The sequence below is a fragment of the Eublepharis macularius genome, chromosome 15 (genome assembly GCF_028583425.1).
Source record: "Eublepharis macularius isolate TG4126 chromosome 15, MPM_Emac_v1.0, whole genome shotgun sequence".
NCBI lineage: Eukaryota > Metazoa > Chordata > Lepidosauria > Squamata > Eublepharidae > Eublepharis > Eublepharis macularius.
Window position 1 is genome coordinate 46,193,217 of NC_072804.1, and position 15,987 is coordinate 46,209,203.

Below are 15,987 nucleotides of genomic sequence, written 5' to 3' on the forward strand. Positions count from 1 at the left end.
AAGTTGTCACCTCAATGTGTAGACACACATGTTCAAGCACACATACAACAAGACTCCTGAGAGGCAAATAAGGATATACTTTTTAGTGTGATTTCTGGCACTCAACTTAGACAAATTTTTAGCTCTGCATTGTGTTGTGAGAATTTTGAGGTAGGGACCCCTCCTTTTCTGCCTCCGGGTCCCCCTTTGACAGCCCCTTGGTTCGTTTGTTCTGGAGAGCCACTTACCAAGGCTTGTGTGGGGTGGGGTGGTGCAACCCTTAACCTAACCTCGTTTTCCCTATTGCTGGTCTGTGCTAGTGACATAGACAAATACCTCTGTACAGAGAACAGCTTAACCAGTACCAAGGTTTATTTTTGAAATGAGAAGAATGTTACAATAAATGACAGGAAACAGCGCCACTAGGCCTGTCTGCCCTTGGATACTGCAGATGATTAGCAAGACTGGTAAAAACCACAGATATAGAAGCATGCAATTAATAGTGTTGTAACTTATAACCCTTATAAAGACCTAAAGAGAATACTTAACCTTAATCCTATAAAGCCTTAATAGTTCTATGGCAAAATCCTTATGCAATTCTAATTAATACAAATTCTTAACCTATGTAATATAAATCCTTACACCTAAAAGCAAGCAACCTTAAATGCTATAGCAAAAATCTCAATCCCACAGGACGTCTTGACTTACCTGTTGGGAAGCCCCTGGACCAAAGTGGGTCCTTAGGGGTTCCCAGAGGAAGCACAATGGCCACCAGATGGCAAACACAAAGCCCTTGTGTCTTCCCAAGGAGTGGCAAAGACTACCCCGTGGGTACTCCTTTTATAGAGAGTTTTGCCAGCCCTCTGATGTGTATTAGGGTGCCAGACCCCTGGTAGGGGCGGGGGATCCCCTGCCCCCACCCTTGCCCCCCACACCCCGTCTGGCCAGTGGGGTGGCACACCCTCTGTGTACGCTCCCATGCAGAGCTGCGCGCTCCCGTGGATTAGCCCCATTTTGGGGTGCTGCAGCATGCAGGAGCGCTCCTGCGTGCTGCAGCACCCCAAAATGGGCCCAGTCCGGGCCAAAACGGCCCCATTTTGAGGTGCTGCAGAGCGCAGGAGCACTCCTGCACTCTGCAGCACCTCAAAATGGACCCGATCCGCAAGTGCGTTTTGGGCCACTGTGGGGTGTAGGAGCGTTCCTGAGCTCCACAGCAGCCCCCAACGCAAGCCCCTGCGGAGCGTGGGGCGCGCTGGGGAGGCGTGCACAGCATGATGACATCACTTCCTGGAAGGGACATCATGGCAATTTCCAGGAGCGCTCCGCGCGCATGCAGACCCCTAGGCACACAAGTAAGAGCCAGGCCCCCAATCCCCCGCTGGAAGACTGAGGGGGCCTGGCAACCCTAATGTGTATGGTCACATGGCCCTTTGATGTATATGGTCACATGGTTCCTAACTCTATTTTTGCTCTCAGGTGGGCCTTAACCTTGTGCCTACTATAGCATTGTTTTGGAACATTTTCTTCACACTTGACTTGAACTATATGCAGGGCTGGATCGAGGGGGGGCAGGGGGTAGTCTGCCCCCAGCATCACCAGGGAGGGGGCGCCGGGAGCAGCTGCCAGAGGGCACGGGCAGCCTCGCAGCCCCCCGCGCTGCCTTTCGTCTGCCCCGCAGGACAGGGGGTGGCCGGCTTGCCGTGCACCCCCTGTCCTGCAGGGCAGGCAAAAGGCAGTGCGGGGGGCTGCGGGGCTGCCCCCACCATTCGCCTGCCCCGCAGGACAGGGGGCGGCCAGCCGCCCCCTGTCCTGCGCGGCAGGCGAATGGCGCGGGTGGCTGTGCTGCCTTTTGCCTGCCCTGCAGGGCAGGGGTGTGGCAAGCCGGCCACCCCCTGTCCTGCGGGGCAGGTGAAAGCAGCGCGGGGGGCTGTGAGGCCTCCCGCGCCATTCATCTGCGGGGAGGCGAATGGCGCGGGTGGCTTCCCAGCCCCGCACGCTGCCTCTGTTCCACCCTGCGTGATGATGTCACCGAAGTGACGTCATCACGCAGCGCAGGGAGCACGCGCGCAAGGTGGCCGGCCGAGGGTTGCCCCGGGCGCGGGCAACCCTAGATCCGCTGCTGACTATATGTCTGCTATAGCTTAAAAATGTGCACTGTCAGCATTAATTCTAAGGCCTAATGGAATGTCTCACTCCACTTGGCCAGAGAGGGTTTTTAACCCTTTATCTTGGCTTCGGACCCTCACTGTCTCTTTGTTATAATTTATATGTTAAAGTCAAATACCTTTACTCAATTTAGTGCTCTGTCATGGCCCCCCTTTCTGGTTTGTGTCGGAGGGGGGGGATGCTGCAGACTTCTGCCAGCTCTCATAAAAAACAGGTATACAAGAACCAAAGAAAGCCAAAGTGAAAGCCTCTGGAAGTTGCTTCTCAGAGCAAGAGGGATTCCATGCTATGGGTTTGAGTCCAGCGTGATCCAAACTCCAGAATTCTGACCACACTCTGTTGCGTAGACTAGGTAATTGCTACTCAATCGTCTGATCCCATCTGCAAGATCAAGAATTTCATATTAACAGGATATGGTTTCTTTGCAGGAGGGATTTGCAGCCAAGTGAGACATGCAAGCACGACGAAGCTAAATATGGTGAGGATCATTCGGGCATTTTTCAGTCCCATGGGAAGGCAACACTCATATCCCGCATCTTCTCCTGATAGACACGGTCAAAGAGTTCTTCCTGCTTCGGCGTCAGGTGATTCTTCCAGTCTTCACAGATTCCTGAAACAACACAAGAGTGTATTTATCAGAGTGTGTGCGCCTTGTGGACAATTCTGAATCTGCACAATATGTGAAATTGATTCTCCCTCGGGGTCATAGATGACCATGAAGCTGCCTCATATTGAACCAGGCCATCGGTCTATCAAGGTCAGTACTGTCCACTCAGACTGGCAATGGATTCCCTGGGTCTCAGGAGTTTTTTCACATCACCTGATCCTTTTAACTAGAGATGCTGGGACTTGAACCTGGGACTTTCTGCTTGCCAAGCAGATGTTCTACCACTGAGCCGTGGCCCCTCCCCTAGACTGCCAGGTCAGGTCATGAAATGATGATGGGGGAGGAGGATGGACCACGGCCTCCTGTAAGGCTGTACAAAAATGCACATGGACTCATTCATTGAAACCTAGCCTGAATGTTTCTAAAGGGCTGGTGGTATGAGGGAGGCTAGAATCTGTACTTGCTAGAGCATCCTTGGTTGCCCCGCTTTGGGTCACGTCTAACCCAGCTCAGTCATTTCCTTCTCTTCCCCTTTGGCTGATTTCCACCCATCAACTCTCAGCATCCGGGACCCGGCAAATATTGCACATTTGGCCAAATTGCTGCCATCAAAGTTCATCAAATGCATGTGCACACACACACACACTTGCTACAAGCACATAGGTTATACACATCACCCCTTAGGACTGAACACATGGGCTCACAAGGATGCATTCTTCTGAGTCTCATTGGTCTATCAAGGTCAGTATTGTCTACCCAGACTGGCAGAAGCTCTCCAGTGTAGGAAGCTGCCTTATAATGAGTCAGCCTATTGGCCTATCAAGGTTGGTATTCCTTACTCTGACTGGCAGCTGCTCTCCAGGGCTGCAACTAGATATCTTTTCCATCACCGACTACCTGCTTCTTTTAACTGGATATGCTGGGGATCGAACCTGGGACCATCTGCATGCCAAGCAGATACTCTTCCACTAAGCCATCACTCCGGAAGCTTGCTCTCACCTTTCCTCAACAGCTGGCCTTTCTTTTTATCTAGAATGTGGTGTGGTAACAGAGAGCCATTGCACATCTTGTTCTCTCTCATCTTCTGGAAGGAGGCGTTCTCCACCACAGAGTCGATTTGCTGCTTATTGAGTTCTTTGCCAAGGAAGTGGCAGACCTTCTCCACGCAGCCTCTGAGGTCCTAGGGACAACCAAAGCAGAGATCCCATGTGATTCAGGGGAGAATGTTAGACTGGTCATTGGGTGATCTTTGACTAGCTGCTCTCTTGCTCCCTCTCAGAATTCTGCACATGCTCTATATAACATTTTTGCTCTTTAAAAAGCTAATAGGAGGATAAGCAAATGGAGCAAAATGTATGTGTGAGCTCAGCCAAGGTAGAACCCTTACCTGATGCATTTCTTCATAGGTGATGAAGAAGAAGTTGGGCCTGTCTTTTAACGCCATCCAGCCCTTCACATGGTCAAACCAGGAACCATAAGGCACTGGAAGAACAAAGCAGATGCAGATGGGGGGAAGATACGGTGGTCAAGAGGTGACAAAAAGACTCCTCCTTTGTGCCCTCAGTGTCTGATGCCACCAACCATACCAGACCTGAGACCTCCCCATACTCTTGCCATATGCATTTGGGCCATTACCACCTTCCTCTTAGAGGAATCTCTTGAATTAGGAAGGACAAAACATAAACCAGATTAACTCCAGGGGTACCTTTCTCTTGCCTTCCCATGGACCCCAGAAGGGTGAATTAAGGTTACTGACCTCAAGGTGAGGCCTGGAGGTCTCCCAGAATTTCAACTGATCTCCAGCCTACCCTGTTGGGCCCTTTGGAATTTTGAGGCAGGGAGGCGGGCACTGCTACAAAATGGCTTCCATGAGAGATTGGGACATGGGCACATATTCACAGAAGATGAAGTTGGATGGGGAATATAAACACAGAAAGAAAGAGAAGACCCCAAAGGGAGTATAAGCACTCACGCAGGACATCCAGCAGTAGAAAGGGAAGATAAAACACAGAAAGAGAGGAGATGACAGGATGGGAAGGAGTGCTTTGCTGCTCTGGTGCTCCCTAGCCCTCCTCCAACCCTAACAGCTGGTTTTGGGGTCCTTTTTACAGGATCCTGTATCCTTCTCCAGTGGTGAGGTTCCCAGCAGAAAGCCCTTTATTTATATGAAAGCAATAGGGTTTCCAGGTTTTCAATAGCTGACAATGCAGTGTCACTTCCAGCAAATACTGGAAGTGACATCATGGTGCCAGCATGACAGCAAGACCACCCTGTAAGATTTGGGCAAAACTCTATTGTAAGTTTTGCCCAAATCCTAGACCACCTCCTCATCATCACATCAGCAATGTGATGGCACTTCCTAGTGTTCGCTGGAAGTGATACCATACCACTGGTATGGTGCCATTTTTCTCCTTAGAAGGTACTTAGTGTTTCTGCTATATCAAAGATCCTGCCTACTGTCCTGAAGCACATGGAAGGTTCCTGAGGAGATGGCTGTGGGCACCATGGTGTCTTTGGGTACCACCAGGGCTTTTTTTCTGGGAAAAGAGGTGGTAGAACTCAGTGGGTTGGCAGCACAGGGGGCAACTCTTGGCGGGAGGTTGTACCCCAGCACCATCTGTGCACGCAGAAAGTGAGCACACGTTCCCAGGACCAATGATGTCACTTTGGGTCAGCTGGAACAAGGGGAGAGTTTTTAAAAGTTTAAATCGCCCTTGGCAAAACTGATCACATGGCTGGTGGCCCCGCCTCCTGATTTCTAGAGAGAGGGGAGTTTAGATTGCCCGAGCAATCTAAACTCCCCTCTGTCTGGAGATCAGGGGGCGGGGCCACCAGCCATGTGATAATTTTCAAGAGGTTCCAGAACTCCGTTCCACCGCATTCCAGCTGAAAAAAAAAGCCCTGGGTACCACACTGGGGAACCCTGGAATGAAGTAACAAGACATTTTTCAGAAGCAAGGTCTTTATTCCTAGGCTTTTTTGAGGGAAGCTGTAACAATCAACCCATTTCATTCTAATCTGAGTCACAACTGCTTCTGGTTCTAGGAAAGGATTGGGGTGCACTGGTTATCATGTGCTGTCCAAGGGATGGGCATGTGCTGCTGTGAACCTGATTGAGGGAAGTCATAGGTTTGCCTGTTTCCATACAATTTCCACTGAAGAATGTCTGCAGGTATTCCTCAAGGGTCCCGGACTCCTTCCATATTTTAATTATCCTGGTGAAGTAGAATAGTGAGATGAGTACATCTTTGGGGTTGCGAATGACGTAGATAACCTGTGGGACAAGGGAGGGGGCATTTAGATAGGACATCCTTTCCTCGGCATTTCAAATCTCACACAATTATTCCTCAGAGTCACTAGAGTTTGTGATTTTTGTGCTCCCTGCTGCGCTGCCTCCGGTCCCCTTCCCCAGGCAAATCTCCAGGAATTCCCTAAACTGGAGATCTTGTGGATCTATTGTTTATCCCTTGGTCCATCTATTTATCTTTTCTGATTAGATCTTTGAAATTTGTGAGGGAGGATCCCCCTCCTTCGCAATTTCAGTCCCTGTCCCATAAAACTTGAAACGATATTTCTGAGGACAACTAGAGCTGAAGCTAATTTGCCGGGGAGACAATCAAGACCTTCTAGCTCCGATTTATTTGCCCCAAATCCTCATTTTTCATTCCCCCCACCACCACTTTTCCTGTGTTGGTTTTAGGACCATTAGAGGAAAACCAAAGGGATGCAACTTTATCAAATTTCAAGAAGGGTTTCTGCAAATCTTAGCTTTCTTTTCAAGCTCAATCCATGACATGAAATTCTAAATGTCAGTTTCAGTTTTGACATTTACGCTTGTTTTGAATATGCGTAAAATGTTGCTGAGGCTGTTTAGTGATACCTGGGGCAGCTCCCCAAGGGTGATGCTTATCAGGAGATATTCAAGCATGAACCAAGTCTGCAGGAATCCACCTAAGAGAACAACTCCTGAGAACAGAAGAAGCCCATAAACACCTGAAGCTACTTTATCCCAAGTCTAGCAAGATCAGTACTGTGTCTACTCAGACTGGAAGGATTTCTCCAGGGTCTCAGATGCAGGTCTTTCCCGTCACCTACTGCCAGATTCTTTCACTAAAGATAGTGAAAATGCTATGTTTGGGACCAATAAAGGGAAGCTGTTTTCTTACCTTGGCTTTAGATTGAAGAAAGGACTTGGGGAAAAGCTGAACTGGCAGGTGACAAGCCAGGAGCCTGGGTGGAGGATATTTCAAGGCAGTTTTCAGGCCAGGAACAATCTCAATCCACGGTGACCGTTCTACCACCGGTGAACTACGTACCCATGTGGGGTCCCCATTGTGCTGGATTAAGCCCAATATCTCCAACATCCAGTGGGTACCTAGGAAAGAGCCAGGGAGTTGTCTCTTCTTCTCTGGCTCTCTTTGTTCCACAACAAATGCCTTCCATCCCACTCCTCCGCTTGAAGCCAGCTGGGTGACCTTTGTTCAGTCACTGCTTCTCGGAGCTCTCTCAGCCTCCCCCCCCACCCCCACTTCCCAACCTCACAGGATGAATGTTGTGAGGAGAATAACACACTATGTAAACCGCTCTGGGTGGGTGTTAAGTTGTCCTGAAGGGCAGTATATAAACTGAATGTTATTATGATGGTGATTAAAATGTAAGCATTCAAACAGAAACTGAGAATCGCACTGCCCTGTAATTGTTTCCCACTCCTTGCGAAGTCATGGAAGGATACAATCTTACAAAATGTTGAATTGTTACGGATCTTTTGGAATTGGTAGATAATATTTATTTATTTATTTAGATATTTATACCCTGCTTTTCTCCCCGATGGGGACCTATTTTACCCCTCCTCTGTTTTCTCCTCACATCAACCACCCTGTGAGGTAGGCTGGACGGAAAGAAAGTGGCTATCCCAAGATCATCAGTGAGGTTCTATGGCAAAGTAGGATCCAAAGCCGGGTCTCCCAAGTCCTGGTCCAGCACTTGAACCAGTATACCACACAGGCTCTCCCCGTATAACACCTTAACAGACATTCCCCACAGAATTGTTGTTCAACTTGCAGAGGGATTTAGCAAATACACCTGACAAATGCATTGCTCAGTCCTGTATAACACAATCAATGAACCCTACTGGTATAAGACTCTTTAACTGGAGATTTAATTTTTATAGGTTTATTTTTGAATGTACAACAGGAGGAGAGGCGGCATGGTATAGCCCAATCTCATCAGATCTCGGAAGCTAAATGGGGTCTGTACCTGGATGGGCAACCACCAAGGACGACTCTGCAGAGAAAGGCAATGACAAACCACCACTGCTTCTCACTTGCCTTGAAAGCCCCTTGCTGGAGTCGCCATAAGTCAGTTGTGACTTGACAGCACGCAAGCACACATATTGGTTATATTGGATGCCACCCTACAGTGAACTCTTGTCAGAGCGCCGTATATACATATATTTTTAAAATAAACATTCGGCCAATAATATACAGGTAGCATGACTAAAGAATGCTATGGTAATTTTACTCACACCTTCCAAGTGGTTATCTTGGGGTCATCTACAGGTCACTACCTTTCTCTAGGGAAATGCGAACTCTACCAATCAGAGTTGGCCATGATTTAGTTGTCCACATAACCCCAAATAATTCAGAAATCCCTAATATTTTTCAAGGGGTCTGTCACATTATTCCAGATCATTTCAACTGGCCTTTGAGCAAATAAACCAATTCTAGATTGATGTATTGTTGAAGGCTTTCATGGCCGGAGAACGATGGTTTTTGTGGATTTTCCAGGCTGTATAGCCGTGGTTTTGACATTGTAGTTCCTGACATTTCACCAGCAGCTGTGACTGGCATCTTCAGAGGTGTAGCACCAAAAGACAGAGATCTCTCAGAGGTGTAGCATCAAAAGACAGAGAACTCTCAGAGATCTCTGCCTTTTGGTGCTATACCTCTGAAGATGCCAGTCACAGCTGCTGGTGAAACACCAGGAACTACAATGCCAAGACCATGGCTATACAGCCTGGAAAATCCACCAAAACCACAATTCTAGATTATTTCAAGGCTTCCTGAAAGGTCTGAGCAGTCCAATTTCCACCAAAATTGGCCAGTGTTTTTTTCCCCCTGTTAATGCAAATTCAAGTGGCATTTCCTTCATTTGTATGCACACTGTATGGGGCTTCATTTTGCATTTGTTTTCTTTCCTACCTGACTTGGGGTAAGAGAGAGTAATGGTATCATCGTCCAACACCTGAAATTCATTTTCCAGATAAGCGAGATCTTCTGCTGCGTACTCTACTGTGGGAAAAAGGATCCCCTTGTAGGTAAAATATGTCACTGATGACATTGGAAACCTGGACAGAGAGAGAGAGAGAAGGGCATAGAGAATACGAGACTTTGTCCCTACGGTCTTTCGAAATTTGGTTCTTGTTTGCTGGGGTCTTGTTCGTCTGCAGTAACTTGTAACATACAGTTGTTGTGGGGAACACAAGCATAGTTCCTCTACTTAGCACTTGTCTTCTAGAGAAATAGCCTTCCCCACCAATAAATCACAAAGCTTTATCCCTGGAAAACATAATTTATTTTCTTCACTTCCCCATAGACTCTCTCGGGCCATTTGGAATGCTCAAATACTTCAAAAACTTATTAAATTGTGGGCAGTCATGCGCATAGCACTTGTTGAGCAAAAAAATATGGTGATCCCAGTGCGATCACTGCTGGAGCAACTCAGTTTATCAGAGAAGAGCAAAGCAATGCTGAAGACCCATCATCTCCCCCAAGGGCACCATGGCACCCAGCCATGTTTATGTAAGGCATTTGTACCCCACTTTGGTGACCCAAAGTGGCTTAGAATGTTCTCCCCTCCTCCATTTTATCCTCCCAACAAGCCAAATGGGTAGGTTAGCAAGCTTCCAAGACAAAGTGGCAATTTGAACCTGTGTCTCTTCAACCCAAGACCAACACTATAACCATTACTCCATGCTGCCTCTCCTCTGTTTCCTGGTACCCACGTGTTTCTCTCTCCCAAAGCAAGGTGCCAGAACTGCCTACTCCCATATGCCAGTTTACATTTTTCAATTGCACCCATGATGTGGATCAGGACCCCAGCTCTCCTCATCAGATGGAAGATCTGCAGATTTAGATGAGGAGGACAGCTGGGTCCACTGACCAGCTCAGGAGGCAGTCGTCAAGGCATCTGTAGAGACATATCCCTAAAAGAACACAGATAGAAACACTTCTCTCACACCTGGACAGGTAACCATACTTCTGTCCTTGGACTCCAGCTCAACCCCAGAACTACCTGCAGCACAAGAGGACCTTTCTTCACTCCCATACCTTGACACCTGGATGCATTCCAGTCTAAGGGAAGAGCACACCTCTGTCATCAGAGGTTGCCTGTTTAATTCCCCCAGGGAGATGGGGCTTGAACTACAGCACTGTATAAGTTCCCCTTTATCTCTAGACTACTGCTGGAACAATATTCTGAGCTCCCTCCTTGCCTGCCCTCTTGCATCCCGTCATCACAGTGAGCTGGCCATGGTGCTGGCTGCTGCTAAGAGTCAAGCTACAAGTGACTTTTTTCACCTGCAGAACACTTGATTGTTCTCGTGAGTTTTCCTGGGAACTGAAGTCCCCGTGTCCTTCCCCTCTCTGTTAGAATCGCTGCCTGAAGAGCCAGAGAAAGCCGGCGGCAGCAGCAGCTTTTGCAAATCATTCCTCCAGTCACAAGCCTGCTCTCAACGATCTTTGGGGGCGGGCAACTGCAATTTTTTCCCTGGGCGTCTTGCTTCTGGAGAGCTGCTCTGGATTTGCAAAAGTTGCTGCTGCCGCCGGCTTTCTCTGGCTCTTCAGGCAGCGATTCTAACAGAGAGGGGAAGGACACGGGGACTTCAGTTCCCAGGAAAACTTGCGAAAATGATCAAGTGTTCTGCACGTAAAAAAAGTCACTTGTAGCTTGGCTCTAAGTATCCCTGCCCTTACCCACACATTGCAAATTACTTGGGGATGCTCAAGTGCAGGGTGTTATGTATGGCCCTCAATTCACATGCAGGCTGTCTCTTGCTCGGCACACATGCATGCCACTTTCACAGGAGCTCCCTTTGTGCGGTTGCTTTTGCAAGTGAGTACAAATGCCATCACCAAGAGCCAAGCTACAAGTGACAAGTTACACTTGCCTGGCGAGTGAACAGACTCACGTGTATTCCTCCCTGTTCACTTGCCATTCACTTGCGCTCCACTTGATCATCACTTGTAGCTTGGCTCTGAGTCTCAGCTCTGTTTTTGCAGCAAGAACTCTCAGGGATAGACATTGTAGAGAAAGTATTGTAGGCTCCTCTGATTTGCCAATCTGCATTTCTTTATGGTGTGAAAAAGTGTCAAGATCTGCATTTCAATGAATGGAGGCGGGAGGTGGGGGGAACTGGGAATCTGGCTGTTGTAAATAGAGAATTTCCTTGTCAAAGATTAACTGCAGGGGTAGCAAACAAGGGCATAGCCCGAGCTATTTCTTTATAGAAATGTAACGCAACAGTTTGCATCCACATTGTTATTGGAAGGGAAAAATGGTAAACATTGGCGCCTCACAATATTTTTTTTTTCAAAAAATCAGCAAGGGAACCTGGATATATTTAACAGTTGAGGAGAAACTAACATCAAACGTGTGAATGTACTCACGTGGAGCAAATGGAAGTGTGACTGTGCAAGCAAGCGCATGAGAAGTTGAAGGGGAGACATGTGACATGAAGGTCCCTTGAACGCCCCTAAGTACTTCATAACACATATTTCCACCCTGGAACAGGCAACCATGGACCCAGAAAAGTGTAGTAACATTCACTGATAAATGAGATTCTCCTCTTTTCCTGGGATCCTCAGATACATGTGAGGGTCTGTTTCTAAACAAAAGAGGAGTGCACAGGAGACAGCAGATAAAACCTGCCCCCTGCCTTACTTTAACATGCTTGTTTGGTTTCTCAGCTGTGCTAAGAAAAAGCATATTCAAGCACCAGGATTTAGCTGTTCTTGCCTGTGCGCCCTGGATTTGCAGGTGAGTGCTGAGTGGGGGAGGAGAGTGGGGAGGGGGCACGGCAACAAAAACCACATGGACACAATGCTGGAGGTAAACAGGCCACAACTTTATTGAGATTACCGCTCAGGAAGCAAAGGTGTGCATAGGGCACGGATCCGAACATCGGCTGACCCGCCTGCCAAGCCGATGACCCACACGCCCCCTCAGACCCCTGCTGAGGGGGGGGAACCATGTGATGACAGTCAGTGGGATGCCAGGTGGGTGTACACCCCTGTGTGAATCATCCCCTGCCACCTGGGAGTGAGGCGGACTGACAGCCCCCATCTGGGCATGCACCGGCCATCCCTCACTCCCCAGACCCCTTATGGGGACCCCCATAATAGGGAAACTGAGCCTGAGGGTCCTGTTTCCCCCAAATGGATTGGTGCCCAATGCCCCAATCCGCTACCTACATGCGCCAAAGTTGTGACAAAAGGGAGGGCTGGGTGGGATGCCGCCACAAGCCAAGTGCCGAGGGGCATGGGCCAGCTTCTCAGACCAGGGGCGTGGGCCAGCTTCTCAGACCAGGGGCGTGGGCCAGCTTCTCAGACATCGGATGTGCCTGGGCATGCTCACCTGGCCCCTGGTCACTCCCCACCCCTCCACAACATGGCAGCCACCATGCCATCTTCCCCTTGCCTCCCCCACATCGCCTGCAACTCAAGCTCCCAGATGAGTCTTGGGAGCCGTCAGTTCTTAAAAACACACACTATTCAACTTTTCTAGTATATTGATGCAATGATACATTTGATCAGCTGAATTCCATATCCTTACACAACAAATAATGTCATAAATGGCATAACAGTATCAAAACTGGCAGGCTTTTTTGTACCTCCCCAAGAGAGGCTCAATGGACTGTAGTCTAGAAATTATTATTCCATAGCAGTTAGTATATTAAGTGCCAAAGGAGGTATTTGCACAATAGGAGACATTTGGAATGCCTATATTTGGTTTTCCTGTTAGTAGCTAAAATGTAACTAGGGACAGCTGCTGTGTAAAAACCAAGCAAAGTTGTTTGTTTCCCTTTATCAAAGCCACATCAATGTTATAGAGCCAGTGGCCTTCATGGGTTCTCTATTTCACCAGGTATTATCACGCAAGCTGCTTATGGATGATTTGTGTAAACCGTTATCTTCAGGGTTTTTTTTCTGGGAAAAGTGGTGGAACTCAGTGCCCTTGGCAAAAATGGTCACATGGCTGGTGGCCCCGCCCCCTGATCTCCAGACAGAGAATAGTTTAGATTGCCCTCCACGCTGGTGGAGCAGCGCGGAGGCCAATCTAAACTCCCCTCTGTCTGGAGATCAGGGGGGCGGGGCCACAGGCCATGTGACCATTTTCAAGAGGTTCTGGAACTCCGTTCCACCGCATTCCAGCTGAAAAAAAACCCTGATTATCTCTGATGCTTCCCTTCCTTCTCATTTTAAAGTCTCTGGATGTCCAGATGAATCTCTAATCTGAAACATGTGTAGGTGCTGAATTATCAGCTACAGTGTAGTGGCTGATGCACGATATAAATGGTGAGTGTGCTGGCATATGGTTTGGGTTCAAATTCCGGCAAGAAGCTTACTGAATGACTCTGGCCCACCAGCCTTACACTCTCAGCATAAACCTACCTCACAAGGTTGCTGTAATGATCAAATGGGGGGGGAGAATGAGGGAGGGGCCATGGCTCAGTGGTAGAGCATCTGATTGGCATACAGAAAGTCCCAGGTTCAATCCCCAGAATCTCCAGTTAAAAGAAAGAGGTAGTAGGGGATGTGAAAGACCTCTACTGGAGAGTCACTGACCTTGATGGACCAAGAGTCTGATTCACTGCGAGAGAGCTCCATGTGGGAATAATGAATGCCACACTTGGAAGAAAGGTGGGGCAAAAGCATATTGGACAAATGGCAGATGCCAAATGAATATGTGTATCCAAATGGTACACTTTATACCATTTGGAACGACAGAATTTTGAATGCTGCGTCTCCGGATGGTGGTGTCTTCCCGCACTGGCATGAAATTTAGAAAGTGACTCTAGCCCCCAGATGCTGAAATCCAACTACTTCTAGCACCCCCTTCTTCTACTCACCCCACTCCTCCATCCTTGCGGAGAAAAATAAAGAAAGCGAGAGTTCAAAGGAAGATTGAAATGATCAGGGCTTTTTGTCTGGCAGAAGAGGTGGTGGAACTTAGTGGGTTGCCCTAGGAGAAAATGGTCACATGGCTGGTGGCCCCACCCCCTGATCTCCAGACAGAGAGGAGTTTAGATTTCCCTCCGCGCTGCTCTGCGGCACAGAGGGCAATCTCAACTCCCCTCTGTCTGAAGATCAGGGGGCGGGGCCACCAGCCATGTGACCATTTTCGAGAGGTTCCGGAACTCTGTTCCACCGCATTCCAGCTGAAAAAATGCCCTGGAAATAATTTTCGGAGAAGCCTGTCTCTGCTTCTGATCAGATTAAAGGTATGGCTCCTTAGCAGATCAAAGGGCACAGAACTGATTACACCTTTTGGAAACAATCCTAAGAAGGTCTCTTTAGAAGTAAGTCCCATTTTATTCAGAGGTGCTCACTCCAAGAATATTGTTTCCCTCGCTTTTTTAAAATTGATTATATAATATTAATTCAGGACCAAGTATCATAGCATGCCTTGTACTGGGAATGACACCTGCTTCCTTCCTTACGAACAAAATTTTCCCCATGTGTGTAGTGTATCTGCCGACTTCAGAATTCACTTCGTGCATTTGGTGAAATAGATTATTACCATGAAAACTGAAGGCTACAACACATCTGTTATTGTTTATGGAGGCACTTGATTCCTTTTTGGTTTGCCATGACCGGCTAGCATAGCTGGCTACCCCTCTCGAATTTGCCCCTTCTGATTACATGATTTGTGCCAAGATTTCACTAGGGTTTAGTCCAAGAGTTTGTGTTCAGCATGGACTGAGTTACAGAAGAAAAATACTTCTGGCCGGGTACAGAATGCCTTTCCTTCAACACTGCAAAAACTGTAGTCTCTTTTCTTCCCATGCACTTTGATAATTCAGTTGCATACTTAAAGATGCAAAGGAAGCAATGGGATCAGTGAATTCACGGTGAGTGAATCTTTAAATATGTGCTCCTATGTGCTACCAGTGCTTCATGTTGTCTGAAGTCAGTCCTAGAATTACTTATGTTCTGTTTCAGCATTTCTTCAACTCTGTGTTGGATTCTTGCTAATGCTATGTATTGCAAAATTGTATTTATTTACCCTATCGCATTATTTATGGATATGTCCTTGATACCTACTGTACTAATCTCACACTGTGTAATCCGCTTTGAGTCTCATTGAGAAAGGCAGACTATAAATGACATAAATAAATAAAAATAAATAGGATATACTAGGTTGGTTGAATGGCTTAGCAACTTCTGGGTTTTCCACCTGGAGATTACAATTAATCTCCAAACTACAGAGATTAGTCCCTGGGAAAAATGGCTGCTTTGGAGGGTAGATTCTTTGGCATTATACTTCACTGAGGTCCCTCTCCAACCCCCACCCCACCCAACCCCACTCCTCTGAGGCTCTACCCCCAAATATCCTGGAATTTTCCAACCTGGATTTGGCAACCCTAACATTGTGAAATGAAGCTCCTACCTTTCAAATGGAAAGGACAGTTTCAAGCTTAATATTAGGTAAGATGCTAGTTTTACATTCTGGATAATAAGAAACGGCTTTGGGAGGAGGTGTTCAGCATGTTAGATCCCAGAGCAGACACTTAAAATTGGCCTCCAAGACGGATTCCCCACTCACCTCCCGCCTGTCTCCCGGTCTCGTCTGATCTTTACTCCTTCACCGGAGTCCACTGTACTGACTAAAGCAGAGGTGAACTCTTGCCCCCACTTAAACACACCCACAATGCCTTATCAGAATCAACATATTTGTTTAGAATATTCTCTCTATTTGTAAAGAACTGGGTGATCTTTTAAAGCAACAGCATAAGGGCCAAGTCTTCCTCAACCTGGTCAAAATATCCAAATAGTATAGATGTCAGAGGACCTCCATACAACAAACAACATTTTCCGGATACATTTTTGCCCTGACATTCCATAGATGTCAGGGTGAACGTTTCCATAGGATCTGTCATACTTTTACTATTACTGGCCAATCAAATTTTCAGGTGTGAGCAGTTTGCCAAGTCCCTCAGAAGAGGATAAAGAAAC

At 47.5% G+C, this 15,987-nt stretch overlaps 1 protein-coding gene across 1 annotated transcript; it reads right to left on the reverse strand.

Annotated features, from left to right (window-relative positions):
* Positions 1-333: 333 nt before the first annotated feature.
* On the reverse strand, positions 334-15,678 carry LOC129343340 (sulfotransferase 2B1-like). Its single transcript, XM_054999507.1, has 8 exons — positions 15,578-15,678; positions 8,953-9,098; positions 6,919-7,127; positions 5,900-6,026; positions 4,140-4,234; positions 3,752-3,932; positions 1,686-2,755; positions 334-1,639 (listed from the first exon to the last, which is right to left on the reverse strand). The coding sequence occupies exons 2-7, from the start codon at positions 9,089-9,091 to the stop codon at positions 2,646-2,648; spliced, it is 861 nt and encodes a 286-aa protein (XP_054855482.1). The 5' UTR covers positions 9,092-9,098; positions 15,578-15,678; the 3' UTR covers positions 334-1,639; positions 1,686-2,645.
* Positions 15,679-15,987: the final 309 nt, after the last annotated feature.

What these genes read in the sequence shown, in the direction of transcription:
- LOC129343340 (XM_054999507.1), bottom strand. Translation starts at nt 9,091, where the DNA reads ATGTCATCAGTGACATATTTTACCTACAAGGGGATCCTTTTTCCCACA. An exon ending in TCTCTCTTACCCCAAGTCAG is followed by an intron (nt 7,128 to 8,952) that starts GTAGGAAAGAAA and finishes GCTCTTTCCTAG; the next exon opens with GTACCCACTGGATGTTGGAG. An exon ending in CCTATGAAGAAATGCATCAG is followed by an intron (nt 3,933 to 4,139) that starts GTAAGGGTTCTA and finishes GGTTGTCCCTAG; the next exon opens with GACCTCAGAGGCTGCGTGGA.